Source organism: Eufriesea mexicana, unplaced genomic scaffold (genome assembly GCF_001483705.2).
Source record: "Eufriesea mexicana isolate 0111107269 unplaced genomic scaffold, ASM148370v2 scaffold4744748147, whole genome shotgun sequence".
In the NCBI taxonomy this organism is placed as follows: domain Eukaryota; kingdom Metazoa; phylum Arthropoda; class Insecta; order Hymenoptera; family Apidae; genus Eufriesea; species Eufriesea mexicana.
The window spans coordinates 310,857-332,012 of NW_016907952.1; the positions used below are offsets into that span (position 1 = coordinate 310,857).

Here is a 21,156-nt window from a genome sequence, read left to right on the forward strand (position 1 = left end):
TCGGAACCGCTTCTCCCGGTTTATTACCAGGCAAGGCTTAGGAAATCGATTTTTCCGAAGGTGGACGCGGCGTGACCGAGGATCATTCCGGGTTGCCGCAACAATGGTGCTAAGCCGCGAACGCTCGCCGGTTTACGACCAGCGATGGCCCGTCCTTCGGGGCCCGGTGAAAGTCCGCAAGAATTCGCCCTCGATCGTGCCTGCGAACTTCACATTGAGATACTCGTGACGTGTCACGAACTCGTTCGGCACCGGTAATGAACGCCTCGTGTCGGCGTCCCGGGACGAAAACGAACAACGCGCCCCGACCACTATCTTCTAGATGTCGGAGTCACGATTCTCATTCCAAGCATACCTCTCTCTCTTTCTATCTCTCTCTCTCTCTCTCTCTCTCTCTCCCCATCCGAGATTTCGTTCCGCGACCCGCGCAGTTCCTCCGCGAGGATCGACCACTCGACCCAAGCGCCCCGATACTCTTCTCACCGCGGCGTTCCTCGCGATGTGCCGCTGCACGAGGAACTCGAAACGGAGCGTTGATCTCTGACACCTCGATCATCGTCCACTATGCTCGTTAGTCATCGCGCGTTTTCCAGCCTTCGCCCGTTATCCGGCTGGCCGATTCGCCACGGGTGAAGCGGAGAAAAACACGCAGATAAGGGGGTATTGTTAATTTAAGCGAGATAAAGGAAGACCCGTGTGGCACGTTCGACGTCACCGTCGTCGAATCGGCCTGATAAAGCGTTGCGTCGCCACTGAAAATAAATCCTCCGATGGTTCCCGTCTCTCCGCTCGATATCGCCGCGTAGACGCAACAATCTCTCGCGCGTAATGGCGCGAATTTTCCTGGAAAACGAGAGCGAGAGAGATGTTGGGTTCCGAGAATGGTGGTCGAGGATCGCGAGATGCGGCGCTTCCGCGTATAGATCGTTTGGAAAAACGAGGCGGCCCGATCGGAGGTTGAAAGAAACCAGGAAGCGCGTACGCTTGCGAGCGGCGGGAATAAAAAGGCGCAGGGACTATCGAAGCTCGTCGAATCGATATCGAGGCACGCAAGCTCCGCGACGGGGGCATTACTCCCCGCGGTCGGGGTGTTTCTTCTTCTCCTCCAGGCTATCACCGACGCACCAATTTCGCGGGAGAAAAACTAATTGGACAAGATTCTCGAGGTGTGATTCGTTTCCTACCAGTTTCGCGAGCCGCTCCCACGTCGGAGTCGCGTCATCGGCGTATCGAGGCACGTACGCGTCGCGTCGCCGGCTTCGCTGCCAATGTTTCCGCATTCTGGAATCTCATTTCTGGCTATGGAATATTCGCGGCCTAGCCGGCGCGTCGATAAAGCAGTCGGACGCCTGGGGAATACGCGCTCAGGTCGGATCGGGACGCGGCTCGTTCGGTCCCGAAATATTCCACGTTGCGAAAGGTCGATTCTCGTTCGCCCTTTGACCCGCGTGTCAACGCTCGCCGAGGGAAATAATGTGGGAACCGCGCGATCGCGAGATCGGCCGCTGGGCGTGTAGAAAGGGGGCAGCACCGGTGACTGGCCCATGATCACTGCCACGAAATCAACCTTTGCCGTTCGTCACCGAATCGCCGTTAATTACGCGTGTAACCCGGTCAGCCATTGTTCTCCTCGCGTATTAATCCCGAAATCGAGGGTCGAAATGTACCGCGGTATCGCGGCCACGTTCGATAGCGACGACACGGTAGCAGTGATCGATCTCGAGAGCTTCCCCGGGGAAAGTCGCGGTGAAATTGCTGCGGAATTGCCGCGAAATTCTGGCGAATTTTCGAGGAAAATTGCGACAGCTGCTGCCGGATCGAAACGGGTTGGCGAACGGTCGCGAAGAGGATCCGGTTACCCGGCGTGTGGTCTGAAACGATCGGAAAGCGAGCCACGTTCAAAGGCCGCGATACCAATGGAAAGTAAATTTAGCAGAAAACTCGCTGGACGGCGCGAAGAATTTCGCCGAAGCTCCGTCTGCGCAGGTGGTCTCGGAGGTGTCATAAAATGAAACGCGCCAAGGAAATGCTCCATCTCCGGCCGGTGAAGAAGAAGCGGAAATGGAACGAATGGCCGATTGACTGCGAGAGGCCGAGAGTAACGCGATCCCTCTTCTTTTGAAGCGTTCTTTTGCCGCTCGCGGTCGCGACACCGCGTGTGCTTGCCCGTTAAACTCTGCGGGAAAAGCCGGGTAGACGGTGCGCGATTCGTGATGTAACGCGTGAATCAGAGTGTGAGATCGGCTAGGCAAAAAGCGATTTCGCAACGCGACTTACCGGCAACCGGCCTCCCTCGTCGAACAATCGCTTGGCTGGCCGATCGAACGGGACATCGGCGGTGCGTTTGCGCGACCAATTGCCCGCGAATCGGTCCAAACGAGCTTTCGTCCGCGCTTCTTGCGAGTCGTGGTCGATCGATTCGCGGAACAGACGCGGATGGAAAACGGGCCGATCGTTGTCTCCATCGGCTTCTTCTCTCGGGCTCCTTTCGATCGCGTCCTCTCGCGTCAGATCGTTTCTTTCGTCGGCGATCGGCTCGATGGAAATTTCGCTGGATAACCGGTATAAGCGGGTCGGTTTAGCGAGCAACGGGCGAAACTCGCGCGCAGACGTGGCCGAGGTCACTCTCGGATCTGCAACGTGATATTAACCCTTCAACGCGGTTCGACGTATTAAGTTGCGTCCTACTTTTCTAGGCCTAACTATCCGGAGAAGACAATCGGGTTTTTCGATGTACAAATCACCGGCCAGAGGCCGGATAATGGGTCGAAATGGTTGCGCAATTAAGGACACGACTGGCTCCTTCCACGCTGCTGCCTACCAGCCGGTATCCGCTCGCGCCAGCGTGCTCGCGCGCAGCCTTTTAACGATCGCTCTTTCCGCGCAAATTAAAATATCCTCCTATGTACCGAGCAAACACTCCGCTCCGGATCCCCCGTCGTTTATCGCTTTTCGAGCAAACCCGCGCGACTCGTCCGCGTTTCGAAAATAGAAAATGGCCGAGTCTTATCGATCGGTAGCGAATCGCTCGCTTCACCGAACTGCCCGGCCACCGTCGTACCCTCGTGCGCAACACGCGAGGACGACGGAACGACAATGGGACACGATGGACCGAAAAAGCCAAGGTGGTCTCGCGACGCTGCGAGAGCGTGTCGCGGTCGCCACGAAAACGATCGATCATTCCACGACGGTGACGCGGATCGACGCGACAAAGGGACGTGATTGCGCAAGATAAAAATAACAATTAACAATCTGGGTACAAGGTTCCACACTTTCGATACACGATGACGCGAGACGCGATTCGGATCTCTCAAGGACGAGCCGGTCTTAGCCTCCGACTCTCGCCTTTGCTCGAAGCGCGCCATTTTGGTAAGAAAATATGGCCGACGCGTTGCGACAAACGCAATTTCGCGACCGGGGGATCGGCCGGCAGAGTGACGTAATTTACGGTCTCGATCGGTGTAACCGCGACTGCCGACGAAACAGAGCTTCTTCTTACTCGAACCCGCGATACTCGCGATCTCTTATCCGCGAAATTGAAAATCGAGCGGAGCATAGGTCCGAGCGTAATTGGCAATAATCTATCGAACAGGTAGAATTTGAACTATCGCGACGCGGTTGAATGCCGTATCGAAGATTCGGTACATAAACACTGCCTAGATATCCTATCGTAAGTACCTGGCGATCGGTGCGATAAGATCGATCCGTGGATATTAAGTGGACGCGGTAACGGAACGGCTAGTGCTTCCTGCTCGTGTCCAACGGCACGCACCACCCGCTCGGACCTGGCTCGCTCCGCTCCGCTCCGAGCTGCGTAGAAGTCGCGCGACTTGACTCACTCGCTTCGCGCGGTTGACACACGCCTCGGAGATTAATCAGCACGGAACGTGTCCGTCGATAGCGCGCGTCACTCCGCGATTAATAGTTCTTAACCTTGGCATCGTGCAGCCGTTTTTCTCACCTCCATCTCCTGCCGCGAGTTATTCCAACGACCACGAGTGCGCTCGTCTCCGGATGACGCGACAGGGACACCGAGACTATCCCGCGTAAGTATGTTGCTCGCACTCTGACTCGACTGCTAATTTTCCCACTGACATTTCCCGAAAGAATAATTCTCCGTTGAACGCGACGGAAAATTACGCGCGTTTATATCGACTCGGGTTTCGCGGAATCACTCGATGTCGCTTACCGCGCAAAAGCGCCACGTCGATGAGCGACTGGAATGCAGACGATGCATCGAAAATGGAGACCGCGAGCGATCGCGACGCGAGACAAAGAACGGGAAAGTAATGGGAAAGAAAAAGATTCCCCGACTCTCGAGTTCTCACAGTTTCCCGAGCACCTACTATCCCGGTGCCCGATGCTAATTCCGAACCGCTGTATCCCGGCGGATCGGTCGTAAAACAGCCGTTAACCCACTTCCTCGGCCTGGTCCTCCGGTAGATCCGTGGTAAGTTCACGGGAAAGATATTTCGTAAGCGGCGCGGATCTAGGAGCAGCGATCTCTGGCCGGGGACCGAAAACGTGGCCGCGACACGTCGCCGTGGCCACCGCTTTATCCCTTCTCCGCGCGAACGCATAACGCTTGATGTCGGTGCTAACCACGGAAGCTGGCCTCGACGAGCAATGTCGTCCAGTCTTACGAGAGCCTTCTTACCAGCAAGAACGAGTCCACTCTCCCTGCCCCTTTCGCCCCTTGCTCCGTTCCAAGTCGCCTCGCTTTTTCTCCGAATCGCTCCCCCAGATTCCACTGACCCCCGTTTCTGTCCGCATTCTTCTCGGTTACTTTTCGGATAGCTAGCCGCGCGCCGGGCCAAAGTTCGCGTAGGTCCCGCTCGCGGCGCTAGTTAGTTCGCTCCGTCGCGTTACAGCGAGAATTCCCCCGGTGCAAGGAGTTATGTCAGCCGAGGAGAAGCCTGACGCTGGAAGCTTCCTGCCGGAAGCCCGATTCTCGTACCGAGTCGAGGTCAGTACTTGCCATAACGATTCGTCCACGAGCCGTAGGATAACCGTGGCATAACCATGGGATAGCGACCAAGACTCCGGTTCGACCGGAGACGCGGAGCAGAAGGAAATTCGGTGTGTCGAATTCGCGGATGTTGTACCCGGTGATCATGCGAGGCGAATGAACTTGGCCGCGCAGAATGCGCGTGCATTCTACCGGCGATCCGTGGATTCGAGCGACGCGCTAGAATTTGCCGGAGACAGTTAGGGAGTTAGACGAGTTGGAAATGGAGTCGGGATGACCGGCGAATAATGGCAGCTGACGCTCGGACGACGGTGGATTAAAATTGCCGGTGAAACGTGGACTGGACGGGGCTGAGAGGGCCCGTTCGCGTGGCGCAAAGACGCGGCCCGATGCAACGCGTATGTGTCCCAGCGATCGCGCCATATTTGTACCGATATCGGGGGATACCGAGCGGAGCGTGCGCGTTCGTTGCACGTAAACGCGGACCGGGTCGCCTCGTGGTCGACAAGTGTCTGTTGCTCGCCCGAGAACTCGCTGGAATGCGAAACTCCGGGGGTCGAATTAAAACGTCACCGACCTGCGCCGAGCTTAACGGAAACCTGTACGGATCGGCCCGACGGATAAACGCGCGTGTAAATATCTCCGTTATAAATTTCGACGATCGACCAACCGAGATCGAGATACTCCGAGTTCCATTCCCGTTAAACGAGCGGAACACGGCTGCCAGAGACAGGATACTCGTAGGCGCGTTTCGTCTACGAATTGCATAATGCGCTTGCCAACGCTCTGCCAGTGAATGGAATTTCCGGATGGCACGTGGTGCATCGTATCGCGATATCGAAGGAGCCGCGCGAGCAGCACCGGCCGGTTGCACGTGTATCGGCGATTAGCTTCATCGAACGGCAACCGGCCGGGAATGTTAATCAGAAGTTAGCGGCGAGCGGTTTATTAGCGGCGAGCAATAGCCTGCCGCGAGGAAACTCGGCACGCGAGCTCGATCCGCCCGTGAAACCTCCACTTTCCTCTCGTTCGTCCCCCGTCTGTTCCCTCGTTTCCGGTTCCCGTGTCCCGCTAATCAGCCACCCCCGTTTTCCCGCGAACCGAGTGCACCGCGACCTCGCGGTTCCAGCGAAAAGCTCCGAGATCTCTCTCTCTCTCTCTCTCCTCGTCGATATTTCCCGCTGAATCCGAGCGACCAACCGTGACACGCCCGACCGCTCGAGCGCAGATAACGCGAGAGCGCGCGGTTTATCAGTGGGTGCGCGCGTTAGAATGTAGAAATCCTTGGATTCGAGCGATCCAGTCCAACGATCCAGCCTAAGAGGAAACCGCGGATCTGCTCGGGACACGTCCGTGCACGCGATTCCCTTATGGAACACCGGCTCGCTGCGCTCCGACCGCTGCCAACCATCCACGTCGCGCGTGAAAGTAACGCGATTGCGTAAACCGCTAAAATATCCAGCACTCTTAGCCTCCTTTGCCGCCGGGCCACGAGTACTCCGCGTCGTCCTTGGCTTTCGAGGTCCCGTCGAGCTTCCATCGGCAGAGCCGAAACGCGTCGCGCTCGTGACACCGCGAGCTCGATCCACGCGAGTCCGCGTTATCTTCGAAAGCCGGATCATCGGATGTTGACACCCGGTGTTCCGTGGGGTTGCTCGAATGGGGAGCGACGCGGCTTCCGGGATCCTGGTATCGGTCGACCTTCGCGACGGGAACGGAGCAGCGAGTCAAAAGTCTAAACGCGGTCTCGAACGCGGATCGTAACAGCGCGTTGGTACAGATACGGCTGGCTGCATGGAAATATCTCAATTGCGTAGATTAAAATTGCCGACACGGCGTGCACGGGTCTGGATCGGTGATAAACGGCACTGGATGTTTGGAAAAATAGCCGAGGTCGGTTTCACGCTGGTCAAACGTTCTCGAATCTTATCGCGACTGGTGGCTGCATTTTGTTAAACATTCCTCCGCTTCTCCCACCAGCGCTGCCGCGAGGCTGGAATTTCGCATATTCCAACTGCTCCAACGGATCAACGTTCCCGTTCGCGAGATCGCGGGGGCAACGACGCGTGTGGATCGAAAGAGCGACGCGTTGCGGCATCGATCTCCTCGTCGAGTGCACGAGAGCGTGAACCGTTCGGCTTCGATAATACGAACTTTTACGCACTTTATACTTTGCCGCGATCCGGCCCGAAAGCTTTTCGTCCTCGGACCCTCGACGCGTCTTCTAATCGCGACGGAGAGGCCCGACGAGACGATTAGGTTGCGCAAGCCGCGAGCGTATGTGCGTGAAGGATCGCGCGACGAGAACGGAAGATTCGCGGTTTCGCGGCTGTTATTAACGCGAACCGGAGACTGCCGATCGTGTCCTTCGACGGACGTTTTACTAGCACGGGTACGACGACTGCCTTCCGTCCGAGTAAAACGTCCGGCGAAGGATCAGAGATCCGCGGGAACGCGTTGGACGTGACTCGAAAGCGGAAACTCGGAGCGCGGGGGTCCAAAAGTTGGAGCGGAGAACGGGATTGTTTTAAACGATTCACGAGCACCGCGAAGAACGCCGACGATAACCAACACTGCGACGCGTGTGATTTTAGAGACGGTAAATGGTAGGATGGACAACTGCGGAGGCGGTCAACGCCTGCCCCCGGACGGGGACGAGTTTCCAGCAGCCTACCAAGAGTTCGGTGGCAACAGCCAGCAGTACCGTTTCGTGACGACGAGCACCGCGACGGCGAGGACGTCGACGATGATATCGAACGGTCGGCTCGTTTGCAACGAGAACGATTCGTTCATGGGTAACGAGGGCTTCAAGTTGCTCGAGGGCAACGTGGTCGCGGCCACTGGCATCATCCTGCCGGACAACGGCAGGATCACCGGGCTGGCCAACGTGGAGAACGTCTGCCAGGAGGTGAGCAAGATCGAACTACCGAGCATCGAGATAAACGGCAAGATGAGCGTCGAGAACGTTTGTCAAGATATGAGCAACGCGCTGGCCCGCGAGGCCCGCGTGCCGGACGACCCAAAGCCGTACATCTCGGACGACTTTGTTAAAAAGGCTTCGTCCGTGACCAACTACTCCAGCTACGGGAATCAAGGTGACGGGAACGTTCTGGTATCGGAGAAGAAGATCGAGATCACGGGATACTATCACAAAGACGCGCCGGTGATCGAGGAGGCCCAGGACCATGGCGAGAAGGACGCCTCGGACACGCCTCCACCGCTCCCACTCACGGGTAAACCTTCCTTCCGTGTCTCGTTAGCGTCCCCTTCGCTTCCGCCGATATTATAAAACGTTTCGTTCCCGTTTTAGGCCCACCCAAGTTGGAGATCATCGCCACCCCGACGTACGCGAGGAACTTGCCGATCTTGGAGCCGACGCAGCGCAAGTTCTCGTTGAACGGAGAGCTATGGAGGCAGGACGACAAGTCCGAGAGATCCGTCAGGGATAAAATAGCCATGTTCTCCTCGCAGAGCAGTTTGGACGGCCCGCTCTTTCCCAACTCCATGGTGGTCGCGGCTGCCACCAACAACGGCCGCAGACTGTCCAAGTACAAGTCCACGGAGGACGTGTGCAGCGACGAGAAGAGCTGCGGACAGAAGGAGAGGACCTCCTTCTTCGCCGACAGAACCCAGAGTTCTTTCGACTTGACGGACTCGGGGAGAAACGTTAGTCAGGATCCCGGGAAGAAGTACAATAGGCAACGATCACCTAGTGTAACGCAGAGTCCGTCCTTCACCTCGCCCAGCATCTACGCTTCCAAGGTGTTCCCGATCGTGCCACAGAAACCGATCGCGTCCACCACGTCGTCGCTGATAAACTCCTTCGAAACGTCCTCCGTACCTAAATCCTCGGTCAAGAGTTACTCCTTGACAGCGTCGAGTCAAAATTCACCGAGCGTCGCGATAAAGCCTATCGTGTCGTCGATACTGTCTCGCGCAACGAGCTTCTGCGGTTCCACGCCCTACTGTCAGGATCGAACCATCGCGACCAGCGAACTATCGATACCCTCGCAAATCACCAGGACCAACTCGTTAGCGTCCACGTTCAAGAGGCCCAACGAGGACATCAGAAGGAACAGCTTGAATCAACTGATCGAACAGAGGAAGAGATCGATATCGAAGCTCAGAGGATTGGTCATTCCCGAGAAGGAAACCATACCTATCGACACGCCCATCGTCGATCTACCGGAAATCAAGTCGAGGGATTCGATATTGCTGCACCAGGTAACCTTTCTCTCGTTACTCGTCATTTTCTCGCCGCGTCGATCTCGCGGATAAACGTTATCGATAAACGGATCGAGACTGTGGTAAAAACTAAAAGCTAAATACTAAAATAAACTCTACATCCTAGCCATCTGGGGACGATCCCTCTCTCTGCGTTTTGTCTTTTGTCTTCCGTTTTCTAGAAAAGACGCCTTGTGACCCGCGTGGCCCCAAACAGACAGGCCAGTTCTAACCGTTTGCCCGTTTAATGAATATCTATACAATTTCTCCACCGTTTCCACTGACTATTGTTTCTCTGCGTTGTAACCCCTTAACGGAAACGTTTCTTCCACTCTGCGCAGATAACCAAGGCGAACATTCAGGACAAATGGGGCTCGCAGAGTTCCCTGGCGAGCAACGCGAGCACAGCCAGCGTACCTCTGAAAGCCACCACTTCCTTCAAGATGTCAACGCCACAGATCAACGCCAAGTACTCGCCGGCTTTCAAGAGAAAGAGTCTCGCGGTGTACGGCACGTCGTCGACCAATTCGCCCATAAACAGCGGAATAAAGAGTCCCTCGGTCACGTCGACCACCTCCTCTACGCCGACCTTCTCCGAACCCCCGAAAAGTTTGGAGAGTATCTGCAGTCCGACGAGAAGCGACTACAGCTTCGAGTACGCGTCCACGGCTAGCTGCTCACCGGAGGGACTGCGCAGCAGACCGAAAACGATGCAGAGAAAGACCAGGATGGACTACGACGATTCGGACAACGATTCCGCGGTGAGCAGCTCGCAGAGCAGCATCTCCCGAGGCTTCAGCCCACCCATGTCGCCGGTCCCCTCGGAACGATCCACGGTTTCGTCGGAGAGATCCTACGTGTCGACCGAGGCCAACTATCAACGGCGATCTCTCATCATGGACAGCCCGACTAGAACCTACTCCAGGGAATCGAGCATGGAGTACGGTACCAGGTCGAACGTAATGAGCGACAGAGCGTTCATCTCCGAGAGATCTTCATCGAGCAGTAGCAGCTCGGGTCTCAGATCTCCGACGGCAGAACCGAGTGCCAGGAGTTCGCAGATACCTCAGAGGCAGCTGAAACGATCCAACAGCACCGATACCAATTGCAGCACCTCCTCCACCCTCACTTCCGGTTCTCAGGCAAGCGCAGAGTCTCTGTCCAGGAGGGTATTGAAACCGCAGAGCGTGGAGGCCATCAATCGCAAGAATATCCTGGCCAGCGCCAGATGTCGCAGCGGCAGGGACCTGAATGGATCGCCGTTGATCCAGAGGAAATTTGCCGACGACGACAGCCGATCGACGATCGCTGAGAACGGCGAGGACCCGTACCAGAAGAATCGCGTCAAGGACTCCGTGTCGAACGCCCAGGACGTGAAGATCGCTTACATCGAGGTGACAGACTCGTTCGGGGAAGACGACTCCTTCCATAAGGAGCCCGAAGAGTCCAAGTTACCCGCGAAGAGAAGCGTAACGTCCTCGACCGTCAGGCCGTCGAAATTCGAGGCGATGGAACCATCCAACGACTTGAAAATGTGGGTTCGCACCGAGGCGAAAGCTCTGGTCAAGTCGGTCGAAGAGAAGACGGCCAACAAGATGGAGAAGAAATCGGCTGACGTCGATGCTGCTTCCCTGGAGAGCAATCTGAAGAATAACAAGTCTGGTCTAATGGAGGAGCAACAAATCGGTTGCTCGATCGAGCTGTCATCGAGCAATAGGCGAAAGCAATCGAACGAAAACGAGTCTGAACTGTTGCGGATCTCGAAGCAACGCTCTGCTCCAGCCATACCTCCGAAAAAGTATGCCGAGGATCAGAACGATCTTCTGACGATCCTCACGACCAAGAGCAGATCTAGATCAGCGATACACGTGGATGCCGGAAGCTTCGGTCGGTCCAAGAGTCAGATGAGCCTGGAAGATATCCTGAGCGCCAAGGCTGACTCGAAGATATCGCGAATTCAGAACAACGAAACGAGAACGGAGAAGAACAGTGGTCTGTCTGGCATGCAGAGCAGACCTCTGTGGGAGACCAGGGACAATCGATACGCGAGGAGGAGCTCGACGACGTTGAACGAGTACTGGAACGAGGATAAGCCGTTCTCCAAGATGGCGAGCTTGGGAAAGTCGAGGCTAGCCGATAGCAGCGGGGACGAAATGACGGAGACTGACAAGTCGAAATCGTTGCTGTCCAAGATTCCGACCACGAGGAATCTTGGTCGAAGGAGCTCCAGTGTGACGGACATGAAAAAGGCCCTGGAAGTGAACTGTTCCACCGGTTCACATCAGTCGGTCGGAATTGCTCATAACCGGTTTCCCAGTCTAGACAGCAGCGTGGATGAAAATGTGTCCCCAGTTGGAACGGACGTGGACACGGACAGATGTTGCAGCGAGCAATTTGGGAGTATCAGTTCATTGGCCAGTAGTACCAGTTTGATCTCGCAACAGGAACTGGCGCAATTGGTGGAAGAGGCGAGTCTAGAAGAGACTCGAGGTGCTCACGACGTGATCGTCGTGCTGCTTCACAAGGAGAATCCTTCTGGTAGCGTTGGGATCACTCTAGCCGGCGGAGCGGACTGCGAGATCAAGGAAATCAGCATCCATCGAGTATTAGCCCATTCTATTGCCGACAAGGATGGTCGTGTACAAAGAGGAGACAGAATTCTGAGCATAAACGGCAGGAGCACGCAAGGTCTGACACACAGGGAAAGCATAGCGGTGCTGAAGCAACCAAGATCGGAGGTTGTTTTGGTTGTCTCTCGATCGAGGACGGAGGAGGGTTGTAAATTGAAGTCACGGACAGCAAGCGTCGAAACTATTATCGAAGGTAATTCGGGCTGAGATGATAGCTTCGTCGAGGTACAAGTGCGATCAGGGGAGTGTGTTTATTCGTAGTAACCTGTATGGCTTTTCCTGTTCTTTCTAAGGATTCGAGACGAACGACGTTGCCGAGGACACTGCGTGGGGTCCACCGTCCGTCGTAGCAGTTTACAAGGATGGAACTGGTTTGGGATTCAGCCTCGAAGGAGGCAGAGATAGTCCCCTTGGAGACAGACCGTTGCTGATCAAAAAGATATTTACCGGTATGTTTCGTATTGTAGAATAATTTTCTTTTGCGCGTGCAAGCTTCCGATCTCATCTATACGTGTATAATAATGGTGTTTCGATGTAGGAGGTGCTGCTGAGAAAACAGGTGCCTTAAAGGCAGGGGACCAATTATTAGAAGTGAACGGATACGATGTGACACGCATGTCAAGAATCGAAGCGTGGTCCCTCATGAAGAAACTACACGATGGCGAAGTAAACCTCCTAGTCAGGCACCCTGCCATCAAATCATCGTGAATGATAGTCAGTTAAACTAAACGTGTCCAACGAACCTGACGACGATATAAATGCAATATTATTATCATACAACGAACTTCGAATGTGAGAAGTGCAATGGCTCCATAGCATACAATTTTCGTATTGAATTCGAACGATGCAATGCGTGTCGCTTCGACGATCTCTTGATAATTATATTTCGTCTTCGAAATTACATTCTATCGCGGGTACTTAGTTTATCTTTTCTTACTTTTAAAAGATAACGAATATTTCGTTGAAATGCTACTTAGGATTCACATATTGTGCTTATATGTATATCGAGACAATATTGTTAAATAATTATTTGAAAATCTCGGTCTACAGAGAGAGATTTTTTCTTTTCTTTTCTTTTCTTTTCTTTTCTTTTTTTCTTATTCTAGTACCATCAAATACAATGTGTGACATTTATTTGCATACATTTCATTACTCTAAAGGAAGGCGTTCCTTTCTAACCATCTACTATTAATCTGTATTGTAAGCTCGAACTAGGAACAACGTGCATATAAACACGCACTCCTCTTACGATTTTCTTTAATGCAATGTTATGAAATAAACGAAGAACAAGTATTTGTATATAAAAACTGCGTGCAAAAATTCGAAATGCAACTGTTCTAGGAATATAACATATATAATATAAAGAAAGAAATGTTAATATAATGCATCATTAAAGTATTTAAATGTAGACTGACATTTGTTTCTAGGTTCGCGTTTATTAAAAATCATGCTGTGATATGTATGTGTGTTGATATAAAAATAATAAGCATTAATAAAAGCGGCTTGTTCTCCATGAATTCCCTAATAAATGTTAATACTGCAAAAGCTGAAGAACAAATATATATCAAGTATTTCATTCATTTTTTGCCATCGTATTTCATGAAGAAAAAATATGACTATCTAATCTTATTTTAACAGTATAATCAAAATTACATAATTGTTTTTCAAACTTTGTTATTAACAGTTTGCTGTTAATCGAATTCGAAGAAATTTTCAGTATACAAATTTAAAAATGCAATTTACTTTTAAGTTTAATTTTATGTATATAATGAAAGAGTTAAAACAAAATTAATACCAATAATATTTCTTTGGCACACGATCCTCTTCGATACCCATTGTGTCCATAATATCCATTTCAAACGTTTTCATCTCTGCCTATAGATCAACAAAAATGAATAACATTAATTGTCTATTATGTTAATGACATAATTTCGTTTAGCATCGAATTGTACATACTACAAATGTTAGTTCCTTTACATTGTCTACGCTGGTATCTTTAGGTTGTTCATTATATACTTCTGGAGCTTTATAATCTACTGTTTCTTGATTTGATAAAGGAACAGGGATAATTCTGCCTGTTCTACAAGATACTCTTACATGTTCACCCTGTTCTGTATACCTCCATTCTATAGGAGTCCCCTTCCTGAAATAAACTTAAATACAATAAATATGCCTACAAGTTATAACTACTGGAAGAAAAATAAAACTTATTATACTAACAAATCGAAGGGATCTACCAATAGAACTTGGCTCGTAACTAATAACGGTTGTTCTACACGTATACAAATTCCAGGAAAATCTTTTGTCTTGTTACGTATTATTGCCTTTGTATTTAATCCCTGCACTATAACCCAATTTCTCTCCTGTATAATATCATACACTATTCCCTGTTTTCCCTTATCAGGCCCAAATAATATCTCTACCTAGAAAATGTTTTAATGTTATTTCTTTTTATGTAACATACAAAGACAACATACCCGATCACCACGAAAGAAACTCCAATATTTTATAGGTTCTATTGGAATATTTCGATGGACTTTCTGCACCCAATTTTCAATTTGAAAAGTACTAGTCCATGGTCGATGAATGGAAAAATACAAATTTTTCCTCCCTTCGATTCTTCTATCTTTACGAAACTGTGGCTTGTCAGGTGGAGGTCTCCAATACACCTGTAAATGAAATATTATTTTTTAATACAAGCAAAATATACATAAAAGGTGATAAATACATTAAGGACACGAATGAAACAAATTCACGTACACGTTCCGTAATACGGTTTATATAACGTTCTGGTAAGTTCGCATATTGATTAGACCATTTGCTCATTTTAGCAAATAACGTAGCTGTAAATTTCATTGCTTCTAATTATCAATTATGTTAAAACTGAAAAATATCTATATTCCAAAATCTTTCAAAGCATAATTAAAGTCTAGTCGTTTATAACGTGCATTAACTTTGAAAACTTATATTACATAAAGTTGAACCAATATCTAGTAACCACAAGATAGCAAAATGTGAAGACATTTTGTGTTATATCGTATGGGTGTATTCACAAATAGCCTATCTTAATCATTTTGTTCTATGGAAATTGATTCATAATATCTCAGCATATTACAAATCAATTTTAAATTTGAAACGTACGCAAATCAATATCTTTTATACAATTGCCATTATTTTTTTATATTTAATATCGAAACATTTGAGCCATTGTCATGTCTAGGGTAACTAAAAAATTATATCAAATTATACGCGAATAAAAAATAAGAAAAATAAAATGACCAAGTTTCAGAGATGTTTTTGATATATTTCTTTTATACATTACATACAGTCGGTGTAGATAATTTTATTAAATATAGCATAAAGTAAATACAATTTATAAATTTAACTTTATCAAAATTTACCATAGTTTTGAAAAATTTTTTATTAGATTTACCTATTAATAAAATATTTACAACGCGATAGAATATTGCTAAATAAAGGTATTTATTTATTAAACCCCAATTAGTAGTATTACTGGTATAATTTAAAATAATAATTTAGATATACATAAAGGCGATACATTTTTTGTATCAAAGGAGAACCATCAATCCAAAAAATGTTATTTCGAAGGAAAAAATGTGTAATTGACACACGAGTGCGTCAACTTGTAACATATTACATGCATACGACTCAAGCAAAGACCAAACCGACGTATGATTGCACAAAATTCAAATATTCATACCTAACAAATGCAAGTCTTAATGTACATAGGTTACTAAGTAGCAGGCCAGAAAGTACATTTCGCATGCCACCATTAATGCAAATATATGTTCCATCCAAATATCTCAGTCTTCTATATTTCATAAAATCAGCTTACCTTCTGCATGCAGTTGTTGATAAAGACATCAGCTTACTCAATTTTAGAACAGGTGTTAACCAGGTTTGTTTATATATATATCAATAATCTTCACATCTATAATCGTACATGTAAACATTAAATTATATATTAAACATAAGTATCATTGAAAACATTTTTTAGGCACTTAAAGTAATATCTAATGCTTTATGTACTCAAAACTATGAAGTTTTAGATGGTATGGTAACAGAAAGAACTCTAACAATATTAAAACATAGAGTTGATCGCCTTACGCCTGATCAGCGAAACTTTCTAGACTTAACTAATAAGCCTTATAACTTGAGTCCAATGTTTATAGCATTAAATAGAATTAAAGGTACTCTTGTGTAATATTATCTTTTATTTTCATTTCTTTTCCTACATGCTGTAATTTTTATTTAGGCAAAGATGAAACAATTATTAAAATTGGAATAAGAGGAATCATCACCATGGAACAAAATTTCTTCACGCAAATAACCTGGGATCCACAGTTTATATATGTATTTCAAAGGAAGTATATAAATGGTATAGCTGGGGCATGGATAGTAAGGTTCATAAATTACTATGTATAATTTTAAAGTATGTTTAAAAGATATTAGTTTCATGGTAAATAAAAAAATATGATCTTATGCAACAATTTTCATAAAAATATCATTTATTTTCAAGTGAAATATGTGTTAATATTTAAAAAATACAAACTCTTGAAAAATATATTTATGAAATCATACTGATTTACATGTTTAGTACTATAAATTCAATAACAAGAATATAAACAAATATTGCTTTTTAAGTGTTTATAATTTTCAATAAAGGAGGTATATAATTTTTTATATCTAATTCTGCTGCACCAATATAAATTCCATTTTTTAACACAGAAATCACCAATGGTCCCTATAACATAAAATCACATGACCCTCAATGGTGTACATTATTCAATTTTTTCACATTACACAAATATCTTTGTATTATCTATGTACCTCATTAATTTGGGGATTGTGTATCCAACATTCCTTTCTATGTTGATCTTGAAATAAATTATTTCGTTTTGGCGGAATGGAATTGAAAAAGTTGATTTCTACGTTTGGCAAATCCAGTACTTTGATTTTTATTAAATTTAAATATGGTTCTATAAATAGCGATATTGTAACTCTACTACACATATTTGCTTGTTTAAACATTACGTTTATTACCTCCGTTGTACACGATATGAGTTTGTTTAAATAATCAATGATACCAGGATGATTTTCTATAACATTTAGAAAATTATGTTGAAATAATAATTAAAATATTACTAATTACGAATACATGATGATTACAAATAAAATTACTTCTGTAAATAGCATCAGTGAGACGGAACGGTTTTGTAACAGACGCAGCAAACATTGGAATTTGATTACGTTCTTTGCCTTTAAAACAACTATCAATGGCTGCAAATAATAATTGTAATATATAAACCTTGTAAACGGGAAATATTGTGTGCGTACGCGCGCGCGCGCGCGTGTGTGTGTGTGTGTGTGTGTGTGTGCTGTGTGTCGAATGTATGATATTAACAACTTACATTTCCCTACTTCTTCAAATAATTTTATGACTGTTATGTCTTTAGTAATATATTTGCTAAGGTGTGTCATGTACAACCCATATTTGCTGTTTATCTTCTCATAACTGGGTCGATAACTAGAGGTAGAATATGCCTGAATTAAATTTCTAAGATTCTTCTTACTTTTATATTCATTTACTGTTGGCACTTCATGGTATATTTCGGGATTAAATTCTCTAAAGAAATAAGCATATATATATATAATATATTATAAATGTAGAGATAAATAGAAACAAAGAAAGCAATAAAAAATGCCGAAGAACTTGCTTTGAAGGTAAAGTTTGACACATGTCTAAAATAATTATTAATAATTCAGGATCATTCTCAAGAAATGCGGATAATAGTTCACTTTCACATATTGCATCTTTTCTTAAATACGTTTCTGGGGCATCTGTTGCAAGCATGTAACTTTCTTGCATTTTGAAACCATGACCAGCAAAATAGAATAAACCTAAACAAAGAAAAATACATTATGTAAAAATCTAGTTTTTATTTCACACTTTTTATACCTTACCATATACACCTTCTGCTAAAGCTTTGCTGAATATTTTTATTGCATTTTTCATTTGTGATATTGTCAAATCGATAAGACAAATTACTTCGAATCCTATTTCTTTAAGTAGATTACCAATATATGCAGCATCATTTTTAGGCATTAGGAGACATTCATGGTGTTCATAATCTCCATTTGCTATAATCAAAGCTATTTTTGCAACTGCTTTCAACTTTGGAAGATCCATCTATAGAATAGTTTAATTAATGGACAATGATACAACGATAAAGTATTAATACACAATAATTATGTATTTTTACCATTACACGTGTCCTTTGAGTATAGATTTCGCTAATATCATTATAAATATAACAATAATATTTTCCTTCATTTCTTAAAGTAAATTGTTTTATCTGCAATTATAAACACTTTGATGAAAAGAACATTATTAACTACTCTGATAGAAAGGAAGATAATAGTTTCCGTACGTGCAAAATATTAGATGTTTCTCCTTCTAGTTTAGTATTATCATGGAACCATTGATAACGTGGTGCTGGATAACTATTAGCTTTGCAACAAATTGTAAAATTTTCACCTTCCTTGATTTCCAAAATTGCTTGTGGTTGTTCTTCTATTATAACAGGCATAGGAAAAATTTGTACATTTACAGCTTTTGAAATCAAAGTTGATATGACTGTTCCATCATGTTTCATTTGAGATACTTTACATTTATATTTTCCTGCTTGAGAAGCACTTTAATAAAAATAAAATGAGTTTTGCTATATAACGATTAGAATAAGATAACGGTTAGAAGTATATACCTATTTATAATAAGATCAAGCTTATCAGAGGTATGATGTTGCAATTGTTTATCATCATGATACCATATGTAATTTGGCAGTGGCATTCCAATAGCTTTGCAGCACAGATGAAGACGACGTCCAATTGGTACTTGTAAAATACTAGATTCGAACTCATCCCCTGGATGTATAACAATATTCAAAGGTTCTAAAATCATAAATACTTAAGAAGAATTAAATGTATATTATACCGTGCATTAAATCACAATAAATATTACCATACCTGGATCAGATATAATAGAGAGAATATTATAAAGTTTGCAATCACTCAACAATGCACATAAAATTTCTACAGTACACATTTTAATACTTAATTCGGAAAGTAACTTTTGTCCAGGAGAATCGTTTGGATGTTTGATCTGTTCCAAAGATTGCATCCACAAAGAGCTATATATATATATATACATATATATACATATAGTTATAAAATAGAATTAAAACTGAATAATTGTAACTAATAGTTATATTTTATTCTTCTATAACTATAACTAATAATTATATCTTAAATAAAATAAACTTAAATAAGCAGTTTCTTACCTTGGATATTGAAGTTCTTCAGCTACATGATTTGCTAACGTTACCCAAGCTGCATTTTTATTCAGTGCATTAACTAATTCGTTATATACACTTACTGGTAAACATTCAATATATGTGTTTTTATTAAAACGAGTCATTTCTATGAAATTTACATTTCAAACTTTTATTATTACAAATATCGCAGTGCAGAAAAATAACATTTTTATTTTTCAATGCTTAATACGTGTTAATAATAATATTTAAATACATATATTTCTTATATTTATAACAAATTTAACATGTATGGAACAACTGTAAAATAATTATACTCTGTAGTGGTATGCTTATATATGTAGAACATTGACGATACATTCGATTCGGTTCATTCTCGATCGATGTAGCAGAAACGTAAGCTGGTATAAAAATGATCGATCAATATTTTCGTATTAATACATATGAGAAAATTATATTATAACTGGAAAAGAACATTTTTCTTGCTTAAACTCGTTGTAAAAAAGGTATATTAGGTATAATTAAGGTTAGAAGGAAATTATTAGGAAATAATTTTGTCGATCAATTGGATCAACATTTTTTACCATTTAACGCAATATAAATAAAGATAAAGAAATCTAAAAGCTAAATAAACGTATTTATCATATTAATGTATCGGAGGAAACATTACAAAAGTTGTAAACGATATATTTACAAATGAGTTAAAAGTAAACAATCTTTCGTGGGTTTACATTTGCAAGCATACAGTAATATAATGGGAATGTTAATCTGTTTTATCCACAGCGCAGTACATTGTAATATCAAACGAAAGAGCGAGCTTTTTGGAACACCCCGGAAAAGTGTCGTCAGTTTTTTATTGCGGGTGCGATAGAATGGTGGGGGATCGCTGTAACCAATAAGCCTGCAAAAAGCGGCTCCTGCGCGATGCGCATGGCGCGCTGCGCCGCATAATCTTGCGTATCAGTGATCGGCAGTGCCATCCAGAAGGCAGTAGGTTACGGGTTCTAACGTGGTGAAATTTAGGGAGCCCTTATTGGTGCGATCGGTGAAAAAGGAAACGTGTGAGGGGGTAGAGGGCACAAGATAGTAAGTGCACGATACTCGCGAGTGTCGGGAGATCTAGTGTCGAGCCATCATGGCGAATCCACGAAAGTTCAGTGACAAGATCGCGCTACACAAACAGAAGGAAGCGCAGGAAAGAGCGGCGTTCGAGGCAATCATGCGAGAAGTTTCGGATGTCACAAGCAGAGTAAGGAAATCCCAGTAGGTCCTTGCCATTGAGGGACATATCTTGATATTTTCAATATATCTTCTTCGGCTCAGATGTTAGAACGTAAACAACGAGTGTTCTCTCTCCTCGTTGCACCGTGTGTCGACTGTGTGTGTATGTGCCTTTGTGAATGTGCTCGGCTTGCTACACGGTCGTGCGTGTATGAGTGTGTGACTAGCCTACTATCAGTATTCGTGTTAACGCGCACAACTACGCGTACTCGTCCGCTGGCCCTCTGTTTCTCTTTCCTATTCGTTATCATCGTAGTGTGTGGACGGATGTGTATGTGTCTCTTCGTTGGCCGCGTGTAAGAGTGTATGAATACGCGTATATGCGGAACGGGTATATGCTCCGGTATACTATGCGAAACGTACTGTGCGCTTGTTTGCCACCATCCGTCCTGTAAGTTCTTAATAAATGCATACGTGTGCGATCCACGATCGCATCCATCCTGCTGACTTGTTCCAACCGACTGATCGTATTTTCAAGAAAATCACAATTCCTTCAACGTTCTCATCATCGGAATATAATCAATCTTAATCGGACGCCCGCCATCAGCCAAACTCTCTATTTTCTTCGCTGGTTCTTCGCTTAAACCAACGACGAAGTGTCTACAGTAAACATTGCGATCACCGTATTTGTGTTTCTATTTACGCGACATACTTTTATTCACGATCGATGCTCACCAAATCAACTGTTCTTCCTTTTTTT

General features: G+C 45.5%; 5 protein-coding genes across 5 annotated transcripts in view; 3 read left to right on the plus strand and 2 right to left on the minus strand.

Moving 5' to 3' along the window:
• bbg (PDZ domain-containing protein big bang) overlaps positions 1–12,732 on the plus strand; it is a 38,917-nt gene extending 26,185 nt beyond the window's left edge. Inside the window, exons 7-11 of the mRNA XM_017899274.1 lie at positions 7,564–8,202; positions 8,280–9,193; positions 9,535–12,016; positions 12,117–12,272; positions 12,362–12,732. Of these exons, the coding sequence (XP_017754763.1) occupies positions 7,564–8,202; positions 8,280–9,193; positions 9,535–12,016; positions 12,117–12,272; positions 12,362–12,531 (4,361 nt within the window). The 3' untranslated portion in view covers positions 12,532–12,732. The remainder of the gene's footprint in view (positions 1–7,563; positions 8,203–8,279; positions 9,194–9,534; positions 12,017–12,116; positions 12,273–12,361) is intronic.
• An 872-nt stretch (positions 12,733–13,604) lies between these two features.
• mRpL24 (mitochondrial ribosomal protein L24) lies at positions 13,605–14,805 on the minus strand. Its single transcript, XM_017899213.1, has 5 exons — positions 14,584–14,805; positions 14,301–14,492; positions 14,044–14,246; positions 13,780–13,966; positions 13,605–13,698 (listed from the first exon to the last, which is right to left on the minus strand). Exons 1-5 carry the CDS (start codon positions 14,677–14,679, stop codon positions 13,612–13,614), a joined length of 765 nt encoding a protein of 254 aa, XP_017754702.1. The 5' UTR covers positions 14,680–14,805; the 3' UTR covers positions 13,605–13,611.
• Positions 14,806–15,342: 537 nt separating this feature from the next.
• Positions 15,343–16,269, plus strand: LOC108546840 (uncharacterized). The gene is made up of 3 exons (XM_017899115.1): positions 15,343–15,742; positions 15,842–16,034; positions 16,100–16,269. The coding sequence occupies exons 1-3, from the start codon at positions 15,419–15,421 to the stop codon at positions 16,267–16,269; spliced, it is 687 nt and encodes a 228-aa protein (XP_017754604.1). The 5' UTR covers positions 15,343–15,418.
• Positions 16,270–16,483: 214 nt separating this feature from the next.
• Positions 16,484–19,321, minus strand: LOC108546904 (mucosa-associated lymphoid tissue lymphoma translocation protein 1-like). Its single transcript, XM_017899202.1, has 11 exons — positions 19,185–19,321; positions 18,871–19,034; positions 18,609–18,795; positions 18,276–18,540; positions 18,108–18,200; positions 17,809–18,034; positions 17,562–17,745; positions 17,256–17,470; positions 17,026–17,124; positions 16,675–16,943; positions 16,484–16,588 (listed from the first exon to the last, which is right to left on the minus strand). Exons 1-11 carry the CDS (start codon positions 19,319–19,321, stop codon positions 16,484–16,486), a joined length of 1,944 nt encoding a protein of 647 aa, XP_017754691.1.
• A 728-nt stretch (positions 19,322–20,049) lies between these two features.
• LOC108546978 (CREB-regulated transcription coactivator 1-like) overlaps positions 20,050–21,156 on the plus strand; it is a 44,208-nt gene continuing 43,101 nt past the window's right edge. The window contains 1 exon segment of the mRNA XM_017899296.1: positions 20,050–20,424. Coding sequence (XP_017754785.1) covers positions 20,311–20,424 — 114 coding nt within the window. The 5' untranslated portion in view covers positions 20,050–20,310.

Bases quoted from the DNA above. Each gene is read 5' to 3' on its own strand.
- mRpL24 (XM_017899213.1), bottom strand. From the start codon at position 14,679: ATGAAATTTACAGCTACGTTATTTGCTAAAATGAGCAAATGGTCTAAT. The intron at 13,967-14,043 runs GTTAGTATAATA...AGTTTATTTCAG, and splicing joins TTGGTAGATCCCTTCGATTT to GAAGGGGACTCCTATAGAAT. The intron at 13,699-13,779 runs GTATGTACAATT...GTTGATCTATAG, and splicing joins TAAAGGAACTAACATTTGTA to GCAGAGATGAAAACGTTTGA.
- LOC108546904 (XM_017899202.1), bottom strand. From the start codon at position 19,321: ATGACTCGTTTTAATAAAAACACATATATTGAATGTTTACCAGTAAGT. The intron at 18,796-18,870 runs GTATGGTAATAT...TTATGATTTTAG, and splicing joins CTCTATTATATCTGATCCAG to AACCTTTGAATATTGTTATA. The intron at 17,746-17,808 runs GTAAGGTATAAA...TTCTTTGTTTAG, and splicing joins TTTAGCAGAAGGTGTATATG to GTTTATTCTATTTTGCTGGT.
- LOC108546840 (XM_017899115.1), top strand. From the start codon at position 15,419: ATGTTATTTCGAAGGAAAAAATGTGTAATTGACACACGAGTGCGTCAA. The intron at 15,743-15,841 runs GTTTGTTTATAT...AACATTTTTTAG, and splicing joins TTAGAACAGGTGTTAACCAG to GCACTTAAAGTAATATCTAA. The intron at 16,035-16,099 runs GTACTCTTGTGT...ATTTTTATTTAG, and splicing joins AGCATTAAATAGAATTAAAG to GCAAAGATGAAACAATTATT.